The sequence below is a fragment of the Cherax quadricarinatus genome, chromosome 4 (assembly GCF_038502225.1).
Source record: "Cherax quadricarinatus isolate ZL_2023a chromosome 4, ASM3850222v1, whole genome shotgun sequence".
Lineage (NCBI taxonomy): Eukaryota > Metazoa > Arthropoda > Malacostraca > Decapoda > Parastacidae > Cherax > Cherax quadricarinatus.
Window position 1 is genome coordinate 38262898 of NC_091295.1, and position 20071 is coordinate 38282968.

Below are 20071 nucleotides of genomic sequence, written 5' to 3' on the forward strand. Positions count from 1 at the left end.
TGTCACCACTGATGGTTTTGACACAGTTCTTGCAGCTAGCCAAGGAGGGTCCCTTGCTGGATCAGGAACTTGCATTTTGGTAGCAAAGTGTTCAGCAAAGAGGTCCGCCTTCTCTTGACTACTAGTAGAGGTGGTTCCATCCTGTCGATTTAGAGGTGGAATGAGTTCATCAGACAGATAACCTTGTCTGTCCTTGACCAGGGACCACCAGGTTTTGGAGCCTACCCTACCTGATGCTAGTTTTCTTTTAGTGTCCAGCTTCCATTTAGCAATGGCCCACTTTTGAATGTCACCCATATGTCTACAGGCTTGCCTGTGCAAGTTCCTGTTATAGGTGGTAGGATGTCTCTTATACCTTCGCCATGCTTTGTACTTAGCAGTAGCAGCCTCTCTACAACGAAAGCCAAACCAAGGCTGATCCATAGGCTTCGTCACATATTGCCGGTGAGGAATGTGTTCTTGTTGTAGATTAAGGATGTGTCCAGTGAAGGCTTTCACTTGATTGTCAACATCCCCTTGGAGAAGAGCATTCCAATTGGTGGTGGCGAGCTCAGAGCGAAGGGCTGGCCAATTTCCTCTTTCCCATAGCCAGGTTGTGCATGTGGACTCCTCACCTTGTTCTGTTGGGATCTTAAGTGTCGTAAAAACAGCCTTGTGGTCAGACGATCCAACATAGCCGAGGGGTTGACAAGTGACTATGCCTTCTGCCAGATCACTCACTACTGGGTCAAGGGAGGAGCCAGAGATGTGAGTAGGGAAATCAACAAAGTTTCTCCTGTCAAACACTGCAAGAAGGTCATCAAAGTCCCTCTGTATAAGGTGCTGGTTGAGGTCACCAACAATTATGATATGTTGACAGTTGTGTTGTAGCAGAAGGGAGTCAATATTTTCCATTAGGAAGTTGATGAGATCTGCATGTTGCCACTGAGGTCTGTACATTGCACATGTTAGTACAGAGGTACTAGTGTTTATGCAGAGCTTGAGGAACAACATTTCAAGATGTGTAGGGGTGGCAACATCAATGTGCAGGGCATGAACACTTTTAGAGAAGCACACAGCAACACCTCCTCCTTGCCCTTGCCTGTCTCTTCTCATCCATGAGGTGTAACCAGCAATTTTTGCAAAATTTTCTGGAGTCCTGTCATCCAAAAATGTTTCAACAGCTATCATGTCGGGATGTCGAGTGTTCACAAAACTGTCTGTGAGCTCTCCAACATTAGTAATGAAATCTCTAATGTTGGCCGACAGGATGCTGATAGACTGGCTCCTCATGATGATGTGGTCAGCTTGAGGTGGTGGGTGTGTAGGGCATGTAAGGTGCCTGCCCTTGAGAGAAGTAGGGTACTGAGGCAGCTGCAGGGATGTAGGTCTGTGGTCTTGTATAAGGCACAATACCACCTGCTGGGCTGGGATAGGAGTAGCTGAGTGGGTGACGTGTGAGTGTGTTCACCAATTCATAGATCCTGCTGGTTTGTTCTGAGAACAGGTCTCTAAACAGGTGGTCCTGTCTGTCAAGTTCCTTTTTCTTCCGACACTGGTCCTCCTGATGTTCTTTCTTGTAGCATTAATTACACCTGGTATCTCGCAGGCAGTTGCTGGCAGTGTGCCCCTTCCGGTGACAGCGAGAGCACAGCCTAGGTGCCTGGGAGGGTGGACTATGATTTGTTGCGCCTCCTGTGTTTTGCAGATTTGTCCTCAGGTTCTGCCGCTGGAACTGTGTTAGTGGAGGGTGAGACAACTGTAGATGTCTTCCTCCTCCACGTCCTCTTCCATGTCCTCTGCCCCGTCCTCTACCAGTTTTGACAGATGTGTCCCTGCTGTTCGTACTTTGGCGCAGTAGGTGATCAGGTGAAGTAATAGTTCCCTGATTATTAACTGCACCAATCTCTGGTGGAGAAACTCCTGACTCAGAACTTGCTGATGAAGCACTGCTGCCAGATTCTGGAATAGTGTTGGCAGGTGTGCTGACAGGTGTAGGATCAGAGATGGCATGTGCACTGTCAAGTGGACTGGCAGTGGCTGAAGCAGAGATGTCAGGTGTAGGAGAATTAACAGATCCAAGGTTTCCTTCATTGCTGGGAAGAGGATTTGTTCCCTCTGTGGTGGTCAGAGGAATTGTGTTAGAATTCCCAAAGGTAGTGTTTTGAACTCTGTCAGTCTGTGGGACCTTAGCGATGACAGAATTCCACCAATTATTTACCCCTGAGTTAAGCTCAGTGTGGGACTTCGTCTTTGTCAATAGTGTCACCATTAGCTGAGCAGCTTACGTCACTTGATGTAGGCTTGCACTGGCCTTCTACAATAGCTTGGAGGTTATCTAATGATTTGAGGAGCTCATAAAGTGCTTCCCTGTGATGGATTATCTTAGCTGCAACTTTACAACACAGCCCAAGAGGGCAGTCTTGATCTTTAGACAAAAGTACCTGAGGTAGGACTTCTGAACCTTCCTCCTGTTGCTCCAGGCTTGTATCCACATATACCACAGGATTATGGATATCCTTCAATTTTCTGAAATTTTCAACCTGGCTGCAACAAAATTCTTCTTCTGGAATGCAATGTGTGGCAGTAGTTGGAACAAGTAGGTTCTTAACATCTAAGAAAAAATTTGTCCCTTGTGGTATACACACACACACACACACACACACACACACACACACACACACACACACACACACACACACACACACACACACACACACACACACACACACTCACACTCACACTCACACTGTCTCTCACTCTCTCTCACTCTCTCTCACACTCTCTCACACTCTCTCTCTCACACTCTCACTCTCTCTCTCTCTCTCTCTCTCTCTCTCTCTCTCTCTCTCTCTCTCTCTCGAGGTAGGACTTCTGAACCTTCCTCCTGTTGCTCCAGGCTTGTATCCACATATACCACAGGATTATGGATATCCTTCAATTTTCTGAAATTTTCAACCTGGCTGCAACAAAATTCTTCTTCTGGAATGCAATGTGTGGCAGTAGTTGGAACAAGTAGGTTCCTTACATCTAAGAAAAAATTTGTCCCTTGTGGTATACCCACAAACACACACACACATTCTCTCTCTCTCTCTCTACCTCTCTCTCCCTCTCTACCTCTCTCTCTCTACCTCTCTCTCTCTACCTCTCTCTCTCTCTCTCCCTCTCTACCTCTCCCTCTCTACCTCTCTCTCTCTACCTCTCTCTCTCTCTACCTCTCTCTCTCTACCTCTTTCTCTCTACCTCTCTCTCTCTCTCTACCTCTCTCTCTCTCTACCTCTCTCTCTACCTCTCTCTACCTCTCTCTCTCTCTACCTCTCTCTCTACCTCTCTACCTCTCTCTCTACACCTCTCTCTCTCTTTCTCTCTATCTTTTTTTTTTTTTTTTACACAGGGTTTGACAAGGTTAAGGATCCCTAGCTTTTTTGACAAGCTATTTACAGGTTAAGGATTCCTAACTTTATTGGCAAGCTAAGAGCTGTTACCTACATCAGCTCATTTGAAAGCATTTTTATTGTTATGAGACATACAAGTAGGGAACAGGATGAAATTGGAGCCATCTGTGGGCCAGCATTTTCATTTGATCAACTGACTTTATCTCGATGACATCATTATGCTGTACGAATGTGTTCCATACTCGAGTCGTCCTGGGTATATATGATCTCAGATGGAGTGATGTTCTGGAGAAGGGTACAGCCAGAGTGAAGTTGCTGCTTTCTGCCCGTCTTGTGGCATAAAAGCTTGTTTCACGCTGTCCTCGAAGTGGATCCAAGTGTGGTACTTGGACAATATTGGCCTTGTACATAACAGTAAGGCCACCCACATCCCTCCTATGTTGAAGGCTCTGCTGAAATGACAGATCTATCCAGGATGGGTCCAGGCGAGAGATGAGACGTCTTGCTCTGTTCTCTACTCTGTCAAGCAGTCGCAGATGAGGGGGGGGGCAGGCAAACCAAGAAAGTGGAGCATACTCAAGGTGCGAGTGTACTTGTGCCTCGTACAGAATCTTGCAACCCCTACTGTCAAGTAGATGTGAGATACAGCGAAGTGCTGTAAGCTTCCTGGCTGCCTTGTTTGCAAGATTTACAATATGGTTCTTCATGGTTAGTTTGGAGTCAAATTTCACCCCAAGGATATCAACTTCTTCTCCAGGTGCCAACACCCTCCCATTCATCCTTAGTACCGCACCAGCATTACCATCATGGTGCCTAGAGACGATCATCATTTGCGTTTTCTCGGGTGCAAATGTTACTTGCCATCTATTTCCCCAAGCTGATATAGCTCTCAGCTGGTGATTGATGTAGCTTAGAGCAGCTGGCATTTCTTCTCTTGGATAAGTGAATGTCAGTGTGCAGTCGTTTTTCTACCTTTCTCTTTCTCTCTACCTCTCTCTCTCTACCTCTCTCTTTCTCTACCTCTCTCTCTACCTCTCTCTCTACCTCTCTCTTTCTCTACCTCTCTCTTTCTCTACCTCTCTCTCTCTACCTCTCTTTCTCTCTCCCTCTCTCTCTACCTCTCTCTCTACCTTGTTGGCTAGTTCTCACCCACTTTCTAACTCGCACACGAAGGTGGAGGTTCACCCCTCCCTCATGTAGTCTCTTCTTCTCCTGTCCCCCCCCCCCATCTTCTTTCCTAGTTACCTTCCAACCTTCTCCCTCTCCTGTTCCACTGCAGGATTCTTCTGCCCTACCAACACATCTTTCCAGGTTCATACTTCCTGCCCCTCTCAGGCCTCTTTGGGTGCTTCTGTAGTTACCCCAGTCTCTACTTGCTCTACCTCGCCTGTCTCTGAAATCATGGTATCAGCATCTTCCTTATCCGCTGAGACACTTGGCGCTATCTCCAACTATGTTGTGGAGACAAAACCCTCGATGGACAGTGATGCGCCTCCTTCTACCCCTTCTTTTTCACAACCCTCGCAACAATCTTTTCCTTCACAACATTCTGATTCCTCCTTGCTTACACACTTACCGTTGCCCCCACACATCAACTTCACTAACCCTACTAGCCCATAGATTTTATCACTTCTTATTGTTGACATACCTATCTTTGTAAATAATATCTTATTTACAATGGAATATTTGAGGCCTCAGGGGTAATCGGGGAGAACTCCAAGTGTTGCTCTCCCAGTTTTCCCCAATATGTGTCGGGTTACAAGAGCCCAAAATTCATTCACCCATTATTCATCCCATTTTGGGCTATGTGCTGTTACATTCTTCTGATCCCTTTTCTGATGAATCATTTAATGAGAGCATGCTTCTTGTGCACATTGGTATACTGCATCAACAAGTTTTTGTTCATTCTCTGCTGCATTATACTGCAGCTCGTATTTATTTACACAGATGTATACAGTTTACCTAGGTAGTAGGTTGGTAGACAGCAACCGCCCAGGGAGGTACTACCGTCCTGCCAAGTGAGTGTAAAACGAAAGCCTGTAATTGTTTTACATGATGGTAGGATTGCTGGTGTCCTTTTTTCTGTCTCATGAACATGCAAGATTTCAGGTACGTCTTGCTACTTCTACTTACACTTAGGTCACACTACACATACATGTACAAGCACATATATACACACCCCTCTGGGTTTTCTTCTATTTTCTTTCTAGTTCTTATTCTTGTTTATTTCCTCTTATCTCCATGGGGAAGTGGAACAGAATTCTTCCTCCGTAAGCCATGCGTGTTGTAAGAGGCGACTAAAATGCCGGGAGCAAGGGGCTAGTAACCTCTTCTCCTGTATATATTACTAAATGTAAAAGGAGAAACTTTCGTTTTTCCTTTTGGGCCACCCCGCCTTGGTGGGATACAGCCGGTGTGTTGAAAGAAAGAAGTATACAGTTTGCTCTCTATATCTTTAAGTAAGTAAGTTTATTCAGTTATACACAAATACAGTTACATAGAATTATCATACATAGCAACACGTGTGTAGAGAACCTAGGATAACCCAAAAAAGTCAGACAGTGACTTATTTCCATTGGGGTCCTTACTTATTTCCATCTGTGTACTCTTGTGTACTCTGTATCTTGGATATTGCATTTTTGATCTCTTCCCTACCACTGCCCATCTTGTTAGGTGATTTTAATGCTCACTATCATCTGTTGGGAGGGTTCCACTGTGACTCGTGGTGATCAGTTGGAGACTTCTCACTTCTCATCCTCTTCATGTTTTAAATACGGGTGCTCCTACCCATTTTGACTCTTGCACTCAGTTTCTATCTTGCATTGATCTTTCTATCTGTTCCTTGTCAATTGCACTTGATTACGCTTCGTCTGTTCTCCCAGATTTACATGACAGTGATCACTTTCCTATTCTTTTTACTTCTACTACATATTCCTGAATGCCTCGTAGCCCTTGTTGGGACTTATACTATCGTCTTGCCACCTTTTGTGAGGACCCCCTTTTGACCTCTATTGATGAACTGGTACACCAGTTTTTGACCTTAGTTTTCTCTTTGTCTTCACTCGCTCGTGTTCTCTTCAGTTGCCTTCCTTGTATGTTCATATTTTATATGTAACAGCCAGTGGCGCCTCGTAGCCCCAGTAATACCTATACTGTTGTACCGCATCAGACTTCTACTTTTAATAATTTTTTATCTCGTTTCAACAAAAAAAAATAAAAAAATTTTTTATAAATACATTGAAAACAACATACAACAGATTTTTCCTGTAATATATTTGTCAGTTGCAAATTATTTTAGCGTAAGGTTGATGAAGTCATACGTCTGGCAGTGAGCATCTGGGAAGACTGCAACTCCTATGGATGAGCTGCCACTGCTAACAGCTATTATAACGCTTACCTGGAGAGAGTTCCAGGGGTCAATGCCCCCGCAGCCCGGTCTGTGACCAGGCCTCATCGTGGATCAGAGCCTGATCAACCAGGCTGTTACTGCTGGCTGCACGCAATCCAATGTACGAGCTACAGCCCGGCTGGTCAGGTACCGACTTTAGGTGCTTGTCCAGTGCATGCTTAAAGACAGCCAGGGGCCTTGTGGTAATCCCCCTTATGTATGCTGGGAGGCAGTTGAACAGTCTTGGGCCCCTGACACTTACTGTATTGTCTCTTAACGTGCTAGTGACACCCCTGCTTTTCATTGGGGGGATGTTGCATTGTCTGCCGAGTCTTTTGCTTTCGTTGCGAGTGATTTTCGTGTGCAAGTTTGGTGCTAGTCCTTCTAGTATTTTTCAGGTGTATACTATAATCATGTATCTCTCCCACCTGCATTCCAGGGAGTACAAGTTCAGGAACTTCAAGCGCTCCCAGTAATTGAGGTGTTTTATCTCCGTTATGTGCGCTGTGAAGGTTCTCTGTACATTTTCTAGGTCAGCAATTTCACCTGCCTTGAAAGGTGCTGTTAGTGTGCAGCAATATTCCAGCCTAGATAGAACAAGCGACCTGAAGAGTGTCATCATGGGCTTGGCATCCCTAGTTTTGAAGGTTCTCATTATCCATCCTGTCATTTTTCTAGCAGATGCGATTGATACAGTGTTATGGTCCTTGAAGGCGAGATCCTCCGACATGATCACTCCCAGGTCTTTGACGTTAGTTTTTTGCTCTATTGTGTGGCTGGAATTTGTTTTATTCTCTGATGAAGTTTTAATTTCCTCATGTTTACCATATCGAAGTAATTGAAATTTCTCATCGTTGAACTTCCTATTGTTTTTCTGCAGCCCATTGAAAGATTTGGTTGATGTCCACCTGGAGCCTTGTAGTGTCTGCAGTGGAAGACACTGTCATGCAGATTTGGGTGTCATCTGCAAAGGAAGACACGGTGCTGTGGCTGACATCCTTGTCTATGTCAGATATGTGGATGAGAAACAAGATGGGAGCGAGTACTGTGCCTTGTGGAACAGAGCTTTCCACCGTAGCCGCCTCAGACTTTACTCTGTTGACTACTACCCTTTGTGTTCTGTTTGTGAGGAAATTATAGAGCCCTCTACCAACTTTTCCTGTTATTCCTTTAGCACACATTTTGTGCGCTATTACACCATGGTCACACTTGTCAAAGGCTTTTGCAGTCTGTATATATTACATCTGCATTCTTTTTGTCTTCTAGTGCATCTAGGACCTTGTCGTAGTGATCCAGTAGTTGGGACAGACAGGAGCGGCCTGCTCTAAACCCATGTTGCCCTGGATTGTGTAATTGATGGGTATCTAGATGGGTGGCAGTCTTGCTTCTTAGGACCCTTTCAAAGATTTTTATGATATGGGATGTTAATGCTATCGGTCTGTAGTTCTTTGCTATTACTTTACTGCCCCCATTATGGAGTGGGGCTATGTCTGTTGATTTTAGTAACTGTGGGACTACCCCCATGTCCATGCTCCCTCTCCATAGGATGCAGTTCTTGATGAACACGGAGTTCCATAAGTCTGGCCCTGGGGCAGAGTGCACGAGCATGTCATTTATCGCCTGTTCGAAGTCATTTGGCATCAGGATAACATCAGATAGACTTGTGTTTACCAAATTCTGTGGCTCTCTCATAAAAAATTCATTTTGATCTTCGACTCTGTCTGGTTAGTGGCTTGCTAAAAACTGAGTCATATCGGGACTTGAGTGTCTCACTCATTTCCTTGCTGTCATCTGTGTAGGACCCATCTTGTTTAAGTAGGGGCCCAATACTGGATGTTGTTCTCGACTTTGATTTGGCATAAGGAAAGAAATACTTTGGGTTTCTTTCGATTTTATTTATGGCTTTTAGTTCTTCCCCCGATTGCCGACTCCTATAAGATTCCTTTAGCTTAAGTTCGATGTTTGCTATTTCTCTGACCAATGTCTCCCTACCCATTTGAGATATATTGGCCTCTTTTAGCTGCTCTGTTATTCTTTTCCGTCGCCTGTAAAGGGAGCGCCTGTCGCTTTCTGTTTTACATCTACTCCTCCTTTTTCTTAAAGGAATAAGCCTTGAGCATACATCGAGTGCCACCGAGTTAATCTGTTCTAGGCATAAGTTGGGGTCTGTGTTGCTTAGTCTATTTTCCCAGCTTATATCGTTTAGGATTTGGTTTACTTGGTCCCACTTTTTCTTGTTATTGAAGTTGAATTTGGTGAAGGCTCCCTCGTGACTAATCTCATTTTGTTGGTCTGGGGCTCCACGCATACATGTCTAAACCTCGATTATGTTGTGATCTGAGTACTGTATATTGTTTTTGATATGGTGACATTTCATATCAGATCATCGTTGTTAGTGAAGATGAGGTCTAGTGTATTCTCCAGTCTAGTAGGCTCTATTATTTCTATAACTCTATTTGCTTACGTAACAAAACTCGCAAAAATATACCAAATGTGCGTTGTCTTGAGCGGGAAGTTTTTACTCTGGCTGCCAGATGGCAGCAACTGCTGGGCTGAACTTTCACCTCCTCAGGTTTAGCTCTGCCAAGGCAAGTTAGTTTTTAATATTTGATAGTTTGGTGCAAATGTGGTGTACTCGAGTTTTTGCCAGCCAGAAAGAAAGTGAAACTAACAAGTCTAGAACCTGAACTGCAAATAGCAGATTTGTAACCTATAGTCCAAAATGTGAAAAAATTAGTACATAGCATTTGCACCAAACTATTATGTATGAAAAATAACTTACCTTGTAAATCATTTTTTCATTCATTGATAACACCTTCATTTGCTCATAGTACCTGTGGACTTATTACCAGTACCTGGTGATCAGTGTTGCTCAAAGTTATCTTCCTTAATCAAATTAATGCAGTTTTTAATTAAGAAAAGCCTTCAGCCAAAGATTTACAACTTGCAGAACAGCATAAGAATATACACTGTACTAAGTTAAAATTTTAGCAAATAAATTTTATTTGGGTAAACAAAAAATACATTTCTAACAATTTTTAGTTATTTTTTAAATAGATATTAGTGTAAGCGATAGCAAGTTTAGTTTTTCTAAGTAACTGCAGACCCAAATGACATTATGGTATTCATTCATCCAAACTGGTGGGCGGATAACTGAGGGGTCATCACGCAAATCAGAAATTGGGCAGCTAGCTTCAATTCTTTTTTAACAGTGAATAATCAAGAGTCTGTTGTATATAAATTTTTAGAGGCTATTACACTGTGTATTAATTTGACCAAAATTTTGCTTTTATTGCTTAAATATTTTGGACTCTGGGACTGTACTAATAAAGAAATATTTAATTTATTGCAGTTTAGGAAACTGTTAGATAAATTTATGAATACCTGTATTAATTGTCTTTTTTTTTTTTTATCTACGCAGGTTTTATGACATCAAATGAGAAGAAAATTTTTGATGCCCTTGATGAAAAAACTTCTCATCCCAAATACTGGATGCCACTTGTGTGGGCTGGTAGTATTGTTACCAGGGCTCGGAAAGAAGGCAGAATCAGGGATGATTTTGCTGTCAAAACAATTATAGATGAAATCAACAGATTCAGAGGACTGTGTGGAGGACTTCTTAGTTATGACTGGATAAGCATCCCATTGGTTTACACTCAGGTAGGTCATTTTATAGGTTGTAGATAGGGATAGTTATACGTATTAAAAGAAATTATAACTGATGTCAGGAAGGAAATACCAATTTCAGTGTTAAAGAAAACAAAAGAGCATGCACCTTTGAGCTTCCATCTCTAATAATAGTGTGTACAGTACTATCTCACTGCTCCTCAGCTTACGATGGGATTACATTTCCGATGAACCTATCGTAAGTTGAAAAATCACTAATTCGGAGCCTATAGGGTACTGGATTAGTGATTTTGCTGGATTACAGAGTGGTTAGGTTAGAATACACTCGTCTCAATGGCAATATTTACGCATCGGCAATTTCACCCACTTTACACCTTATTTTTTGGCCCATTCCATTGTTCCACTCTACCAAACTCATAGCTATTTTGCTAGTATTCCTTCTGTTCCATCAGTTGAGTACAAGAAACTGCCCATTTACCTATTTCAACTAGTACCCAATAAAGTGATCAGAAATCGGTAATTTGGACAATTTCACACAAATTTTAAGAGATGCCAATTTCAAAATAGGGTCCAGAATAAGCAATGCAGACATTCCTGGCACTAAAATAACATTTTCTCTGTTCGTTAGTCATGTTTCCAGGCCCCTCTTATTACGCTTGCTTTCCATTTTGAATTTTTATTCACAAAAAAATAGAAGATTTACTGTTATATAGACTACTGCATTATTATAATAATCATATAAATAATGTCAACCCATTCATGACTGCGTATTAGACTGGCCAGTTGGACATGTATTGAATGGTGACATCATTTGTTTACTCTTGAACATTGGCAAAAATAGAACATTTTCGCTTCTTTGAGCTCAATTTTAAGGTACTTTCCATCGTGAAACCAATCAAAATATATCATCCTGTTATGTTGTTGTCCCTTATTACTTTGATAGTAAGGTTCTCACTAGAGGTCCTAGTGTGGGGCAGCTTTTTACTTAATGGCCTTATCTGTCTAGGGTAATACTTACATCATGATTGATCATCCTCAGTGTCTCTGATATCCTTTCACCAGCCCTCTTCATAGGTTATTTAAACTACTACTATGAAAATATTACTGTATTCTAAATAGATATGTACAGAATATACAATTACAGCACTCACATATTCAAAACATAAGTCTACACACTCCTTAGCTGCTCTCCCACATGGTGCATCTCGGCAATTTGCCCTTCTCTCTTCTTGACTAATCTCTGGGCTAACCAGTGTTTTGACACACTTTAGTCACCCTGGGTATGATGGCCACTACTTAAGTTATAAAACTCACCCCTGGGGCACACATAATGCCCAAAAAAATAGAAAAAAGGACCCAGAGGACCTACCAACTTGAAGTCAACAAAGAGAGAGAGTGAGAGGGAGAGGGAGAGGGAGGAGCCTAGCTAAGCTCCTCCCACACCCACCGAAAAACAAAAGACTGTTGACAAGCACAATTCTCTAGTTACCACAACTCTCCCACACCTTAATTTAATTCTACAAAAAGAAATACAACTTTATAAACTACTTATTTAAACTGTGTGTGTGTGTGTGTGTGTGTGTGTGTGTGTGTGTGTGTGTGTGTGTGTGTGTGTGTGTGTGTGTGTGTGTGTCTCTATAGTAAAACCTATTATATTGAGGAAAATAGGCTTGACCCAGCTGCCTCTCAGTCCCTAAGGGTGATCTTCCCTTAGGGTCATTTAAATGCTGTGTCCCCATCAATTCAATATAATTAGGTATCCCAGAGTAACTTACAGATTCATAAATACATGTTGGGCCCTATAGCCCCATAACACATCCATTCTTCCATTCTGTCATATCTTTCATTCTGTCATATGAGATCAAAAAAACGAGAATACAACCATAAAAACCATACAAGAATACACCGCAAATTCGCTGTTTTACACCAAAAACTCAGTCGCAGCTTTTTTCTCATTATGCACTGTGTGCTGCAGGATTTTTTTTTTATATAGTGCACACTTACCACACAGACCTATTCTCTCATATGTAGGCCCAAATTTACAGGTCATGGCTTATCTGAGTGAATTGAGCTCATGTCGACTGACAGTGGCTTCAAAGCCACCTTATCTTTTATGGACAATGTATGGTGTATGTGCTTTACACAAGAAGAATTTCTTTTATTCATTGGAACCATTGGATCAAGGATTTAATATAATATTTTAAAATACAGAATAGTGAGACTTACCGCTTGTCATCCATACTAGACATCGTGCCATGCAAGCTAGTACATGTATTGATATATTCCAACAATATCAATTGTCTGATTTATCATGCTCTCAAGCACCATTCAGGCACTTTGTTTTAAATTTTCAAGTTAAGTTATTCATCTTCTGGGTCCATATATAGAGCTGTCATACAGAATTTATTAGGCTGAAAAGTCTAATGTGTGTAAGTTTTGCTGTGACAAATCAATGTGCTGGGCAGGTTAAATAAAGTCACTCTGACTTTTTTGGGTTATCCTAGGTTCTTTACACATATGCTGCTATGTATGACAATCTATGTAACTGCATTTGTGTTAACCTGAATAAACATACTTACTAAACTTAATAGGTTGGTCAATATGGTCTGCTTGTCCACTCACCTAGTGAGCCTGGGTATCTGCTGACTTTAAAGAAAGTGGGATACAAGTACTTCCTTCATTTGATGCTGACTGAGTGATTTCTGAACCTTTGCAGAAAGGTTAAACTTGCATTAAATTCTATGCATTTCTCATTCTTCTTGTTTAATATGTTTTTTTAAGTTAATTTATAATCGACTGTACAGTGGTGCCTTACATATTGTCGGTAATTCTACCAACATATATACAGTGGTGCCTTTGTTAGACTGCATAATGCAGTCCATCAACCAGTTCAGCACAGAAGCAATGACCCATCCTAGAATTGAATATATGCAGACTGTATATAATTATCTGTAGACTCCTATCTAAGAGATGTTGGATCAGAGTAATTGAAGACAAAGGTCTTTTAATGATTTAATGGGAGTATGAACAAGGTAGCATTTATTTAAGATTAAGGGAAAATGGCTTGGGAGGTAAAAAGTTTACATTCAGAAGGATGGGTGGGGCTGTTGTGCGTCATATGGTCATGCACTTCTGAAAGGACTACTAGAGAAAGTGATGGCAAATGTGTTTCCTTCTTTGAGTCACTCTAATTTGGTGGCACACAACCCATTTTTAAATTATTTAAATCTTTCCAAGCCTCTTCCTGTATTCCTGTAATCTTAAAAAATTCCTAAGAGATTTGATCCTACCTTACTATTGTCGTTATTTCTTAATTGTTGTTCATTAACATATTTTCCAAGAATTTCCCAGCATATTTGCCTTAATTTAGCACCACACTTTAGCCCAGTTGTAAATTGCTGCTATAACTGATTACAATCTAATGTTTATCAACATCTTCAGTCTATACTTATTATATCATGTACACTCTTTTGCAGCTTCAGAAACCTAGGTGTCTACAAAGAGCAGAACCTACATTAGCATCATATATTTTCTTATTCTTTTAGCTGCTTAGATAACTTCTTGGTCCATGGGCTGAACAACAGAAGTGGTGTTAGGTGGTAGGTACATGCACCTAATCTAGCTATTGGCTAAGGTTAATGTAATTGGATGAGCAAGGACAGTGTCTGCCACACTTCTTGATATATTTTCTCAAAAAATTCTCAAGATAAATCAGTAAGAATACCCTCGCTAAATACCATACATTTCAGATAGTTTGTGAATTATAGATGTTGGTGGTAGATGATTTTGCAGCCTTGCCCACAGTAACACTTTTTATTGTATGGCTGCTGTCTGCACCAGTGCATACAAATGCTGAAATTTTTCCTAATTTACCTTATATCCGGGCACAGTCTTTCATGCTTACTAATTTGTCGCCCAGCATCAACAATATAACTCGCTCTCATTGCCATTATATATATTATTTATAATACTGTATATGTTCTTCAATGTACAGCACTGGCATTCTTATAACGTAGCCTTGAATGGCATAATGCTGGCTATGTCTGCACTTAAAGATTCGCTTACTATCTTATTTTTAATATTATTCGTACCTAGCTTCAAGTTTAGCAACCCAGCCATTACTCACTTCAAAAATCAGTTACCATAAACTGAAGACCAACTCATGGCTTGTAGCCTTCTGCTTGCTTGCTTCATTTGCCCATGTCACCAGCTCACAAAAGGGTAAACCACTTGTACACTGCATTATCCACATACTGCTTTGATATTTTGGTGGGTTCAGTGTCTTCCTAGTACAGTACTATGTATCTGCAACCCCTAACCCCAGTTTCACATTTTACAAAAAACAAAAAATGTTAAATATCAGCTTTCTCCCTCATTGCATCAGACACTACAACCAATTGTGTGTGTACTCTTGTGCAGGTCTCATCACACCATGCCCATACTAAAGTTTACATGATACTTTATTAAGCTTTCAGACTGACAAAACATTCCTCTTCCTCTTACCAACAACTCTTATTGATGCTTCTCCCAAACAAATTTTATAATCCAATTTAACATATATTTTAAAAAAGAGAAGAAGAAAAACTTTATAAAACTGGGTTGTTTAAATGTGCGTGGATGTAGTGCGGATGACAAGAAACAGATGATTGCTGATGTTATGAATGAAAAGAAGTTGGATGTCCTGGCTCTAAGCGAAACAAAGCTGAAGGGGGTAGGAGAGTTTCAGTGGGGGGAAATAAATGGGATTAAATCTGGAGTATCTGAGAGAGTTAGAGCAAAGGAAGGGGTAGCAGTAATGTTAAATGATCAGTTATGGAAGGAGAAAAGAGAATATGAATGTGTAAATTCGAGAATTATGTGGATTAAAGTAAAGGTTGGATGCGAGAAGTGGGTCATAATAAGCGTGTATGCACCTGGAGAAGAGAGGAATGCAGAGGAGAGAGAGAGATTTTGGGAGATGTTAAGTGAATGTATAGGAGCCTTTGAACCAAGTGAGAGAGTAATTGTGGTAGGGGACCTGAATGCTAAAGTAGGAGAAACTTTTAGAGAGGGTGTGGTAGGTAAGTTTGGGGTGCCAGGTGTAAATGATAATGGGAGCCCTTTGATTGAACTTTGTATAGAAAGGGGTTTAGTTATAGGTAATACATATTTTAAGAAAAAGAGGATAAATAAGTATACACGATATGATGTAGGGCGAAATGACAGTAGTTTGTTGGATTATGTATTGGTAGATAAAAGACTGTTGAGTAGACTTCAGGATGTACATGTTTATCGAGGGGCCACAGATATATCAGATCACTTTCTAGTTGTAGCTACACTGAGAGTAAAAGGTAGATGGGATACAAGGAGAATAGAAGCATCAGGGAAGAGAGAGGTGAAGGTTTATAAACTAAAAGAGGAGGCAGTTAGGGTAAGATATAAACAGCTATTGGAGGATAGATGGGCTAATGAGAGCATAGGCAATGGGGTCGAAGAGGAATGGGGTAGGTTTAAAAATGTAGTGTTAGAGTGTTCAGCAGAAGTTTGTGGTTACAGGAAAGTGGGTGCAGGAGGGAAGAGGAGCGATTGGTGGAATGATGATGTAAAGAGAGTAGTAAGGGAGAAAAAGTTAGCATATGAGAAGTTTTTACAAAGTAGAAGTGATGCAAGGAGGGAAGAGTATATGGAGAAAAAGAGAGAGGTTAAGAGAGTGGTGAAGCAATGTAAAAAGAGAGCAAATGAGAGAGTGGGTGAGCTGTTATCAACAAATTTTGTTGAAAATAAGAAAAAGTTTTGGAGTGAGATTAACAAGTTAAGGAAGCCTAGAGAACAAACGGATTTGTCAGTTAAAAATAGGAGAGGAGAGTTATTAAATGGAGAGTTAGAGGTATTGGGAAGATGGAGGGAATATTTTGAGGAATTGTTAAATGTTGATGAAGATAGGGAAGCTGTGATTTCGTGTATAGGGCAAGGAGGAATAACATCTTGTAGGAGTGAGGAAGAGCCAGTTGTGAGTGTGGGGGAAGTTCGTGAGGCAGTAGGTAAAATGAAAGGGGGTAAGGCAGCTGGGATTGATGGGATAAAGATAGAAATGTTAAAAGCAGGTGGGGATATAGTTTTGGAGTGGTTGGTGCAATTATTTAATAAATGTATGGAAGAGGGTAAGGTACCTAGGGATTGGCAGAGAGCATGCATAGTTCCTTTGTATAAAGGCAAAGGGGATAAAAGAGAGTGCAAAAATTATAGGGGGATAAGTCTGTTGAGTGTACCTGGTAAAGTGTATGGTAGAGTTATAATTGAAAGAATTAAGAGTAAGACGGAGAATAGGATAGCAGATGAACAAGGAGGCTTTAGGAAAGGTAGGGGGTGTGTGGACCAGGTGTTTACAGTGAAACATATAAGTGAACAGTATTTAGATAAGGCTAAAGAGGTCTTGTGGCATTTATGGATTTGGAAAAGGCGTATGACAGGGTGGATAGGGGGGCAATGTGGCAGATGTTGCAAGTGTATGGTGTAGGAGGTAGGTTACTGAAAGCAGTGAAGAGTTTTTACGAGGATAGTGAGGCTCAAGTTAGAGTATGTAGAAAAGAGGGAAATTTTTTCCCAGTAAAAGTAGGCCTTAGACAAGGATGTGTGATGTCACCGTGGTTGTTTAATATATTTATAGATGGGGTTGTAAGAGAAGTAAATGCGAGGGTCTTGGCAAGAGGCGTGGAGTTAAAAGATAAAGAATCACACACAGGGTGGGAGTTGTCACAGCTGCTCTTTGCTGATGACACTGTGCTCTTGGGAGATTCTGAAGAGAAGCTGCAGAGATTGGTGGATGAATTTGGTAGGGTGTGCAAAAGAAGAAAATTAAAGGTGAATACAGGAAAGAGTAAGGTTATGAGGATAACAAAAAGATTAGGTGATGAAAGATTGAATATCAGATTGGAGGGAGAGAGTATGGAGGAGGTGAACGTATTCAGATATTTGGGAGTGGACGTGTCAGCGGATGGGTCTATGAAAGATGAGGTGAATCATAGAATTGATGAGGGAAAAAGAGTGAGTGGTGCACTTAGGAGTCTGTGGAGACAGAGAACTTTGTCCTTGGAGGCAAAGAGGGGAATGTATGAGAGTATAGTTTTACCAACGCTCTTATATGGGTGTGAAGCATGGGTGATGAATGTTGCAGCGAGGAGAAGGCTGGAGGCAGTGGAGATGTCATGTCTGAGGGCAATGTGTGGTGTGAATATAATGCAGAGAATTCGTAGTTTGGAAGTTAGGAGGAGGTGCGGGATTACCAAAACTGTTGTCCAGAGGGCTGAGGAAGGGTTGTTGAGGTGGTTCGGACATGTAGAGAGAATGGAGCGAAACAGAATAACTTCAAGAGTGTATCAGTCTGTAGTGGAAGGAAGGCGGGGTAGGGGTCGGCCTAGGAAGGGTTGGAGGGAGGGGGTAAAGGAGGTTTTGTGTGCGAGGGGCTTGGACTTCCAGCAGGCATGCGTGAGCGTGTTTGATAGGAGTGAATGGAGACAAATGGTTTTTAATACTTGACGTGCTGTTGGAGTGTGAGCAAAGTAACATTTATGAAGGGATTCAGGGAAACCGGCAGGCCGGACTTGAGTCCTGGAGATGGGAAGTACAGTGCCTGCACTCTGAAGGAGGGGTGTTAATGTTGCAGTTTAAAAACTGTAGTGTAAAGCACCCTTCTGGCAAGACAGTGATGGAGTGAATGATGGTGAAAGTTTTTCTTTTTCGGGCCACCCTGCCTTGGTGGGAATCGGCCAGTGTGATAATAAAAAAAAAAAAAAAATTTAAAAATTATTTTGCATAATTCCTTGACTAATTAAAATGGTAGATAGTAACTATCCAGGAAGGTACTATGCTTGCTAAATGAGTGTGAAATGAAAGCCTGTTAAACTATTTTGCACTCTGGTAGGATGGTTGATCTTTTCTGTATCATGAGCACATTAGATGGCAGGTAAATATTACAAACTTTTAAATTTGGTATCCACACACACCTTTTATTCTTCAATGTGCTCCTATAATATTTCCTTTCCAACCTAGAGGACTGGTCTGAAACCAGGCTGTGTTGGAGCTGAATGTGAGGGTCTGTTGTTCATAAGGCAAGAGTTAGCCTGAGGTGTACAGTGATCTAAATTTGTGTTTTCCTTAAGGCAAATATGTAATTAATTTGTAATAGTATACAGCCTCTCCTCACTTAGCTACATACTTGTTTACCAATGCCTCGGACTTACGACAGGCTCTCTGACCAGTATTTATACCTAAATAATGTATATTAGAGCTGATTTCTTTTGTTCTGTTCATTTCAGTATACAGTACACTACTGTATAAACATTGAAAAATATATCAAAAATGTTATAAATGGTGCAAAGGTGACATTAAAGCAATATCAAAGATGGATGACACAAACCCACTACCATTATAGTATGCTCCTCACTTAGCAACAAATTCGTTTAACGATGTGGTCTTAGGAATGGAACTCCATCGTTAAATGAGGAGAGACTGTATCATAAATATGTTACTAATTGAAACATAATTTGGCTTACTTTACTTGATAACAGAAATTTTGTATACAGGTAGGCTCTGCTTTACAGCACTTCACTTTACAGTGGTTTTCATTTATTCAAACTTCCTGCAATAAATATATTCACCATTCACTATTAGCTAAGGATGAAAATATTTTAAGGTAAGTAATGTGTGTACTGTATATGCATTTTTTAGTTATAGCTATATTGCTCACTTAATACGAAAAAAAGGCTATGATTCACTTTACAGTGATTTTTTGCTTTGCAGCAGCAGCAGCAGCAGCAGCAGCATGGACCTATCCTGCTCTGTAAGCAGGGCCCTCCTGTATTAATTTTGTTTTATGTACAACTCATAATAACATCTACACCACAAATGTTTTGTCTGGAGATCAGTTCATAGACACTGAAGCGTTGATTTTATCAGAATTTTGGACAAAATTGGAGGCAAATGGTAATTTTCAGGGTATTGATAATAAAAATTCCAATTTTAAAGCTGGGTCTATTTAGGGAGGTTTCGCTGTACAGTACATTAGTGTATTATATTCGGTTTGCCTGAGGGTAAGATTTAATCATATCCCAAAGGAATATGTATTGGCTGTTATGGCGGAATTTAGCTTCGTCTGGCCGTGGTAATTGACTTTGTGTTTGATGGGGTTCAGCTACAGCTTTCAAGCCTGCTACTCGTCTAGCTTTGTTTGAGGGGGGTTAAACTCAATCTGCTCTTTAACATAATACTCATGATAAGGTTAACCTCCAGCTCTGTGGTCTCCTGGTCATTTAGTACACCTCAGTAACTTATTTCCACACCCTTACACTCACTCCCACACCCTTCAACTTACTCCCACATCTCTGCAACTCAATCACACATGCCTGCATCTCACTCCCACACTCATGCAATTCACTTCCACATTTCTACAATTTACTTGCAAACCCCTTAGACTCACAACAACAATACCTTTTCCCACACACCAAATGCACCCTGGAGGCCTTACTCATCTTTTCCCTTGAGTTTATTATTAGGTATTCCCAGTAGAGAAAGACAAGACTGGGTATCTCTTATAGGGAGATTTTTTTATATTGCATTGTTACTGGATATGTGTTTAACATGGTTCTTTGCATGCTATTAAATATAAAGTACTAGTAATTTTTATATGGCAATCCCTATTGAAAAT

At 41.0% G+C, this 20071-nt stretch overlaps 1 protein-coding gene across 2 annotated transcripts in view; it reads left to right on the forward strand.

The window, feature by feature from the left end:
* LOC128684371 (bestrophin-4) overlaps positions 1-20071 on the forward strand; it is a gene marked incomplete at its 5' end in the record, with an annotated part of 131357 nt that overhangs the window by 26427 nt on the left and 84859 nt on the right. For both annotated transcript variants that reach the window (XM_070095756.1, XM_070095767.1), the window contains 1 exon segment: positions 10184-10422. In XM_070095756.1, the coding sequence (XP_069951857.1) occupies positions 10184-10422 (239 nt within the window).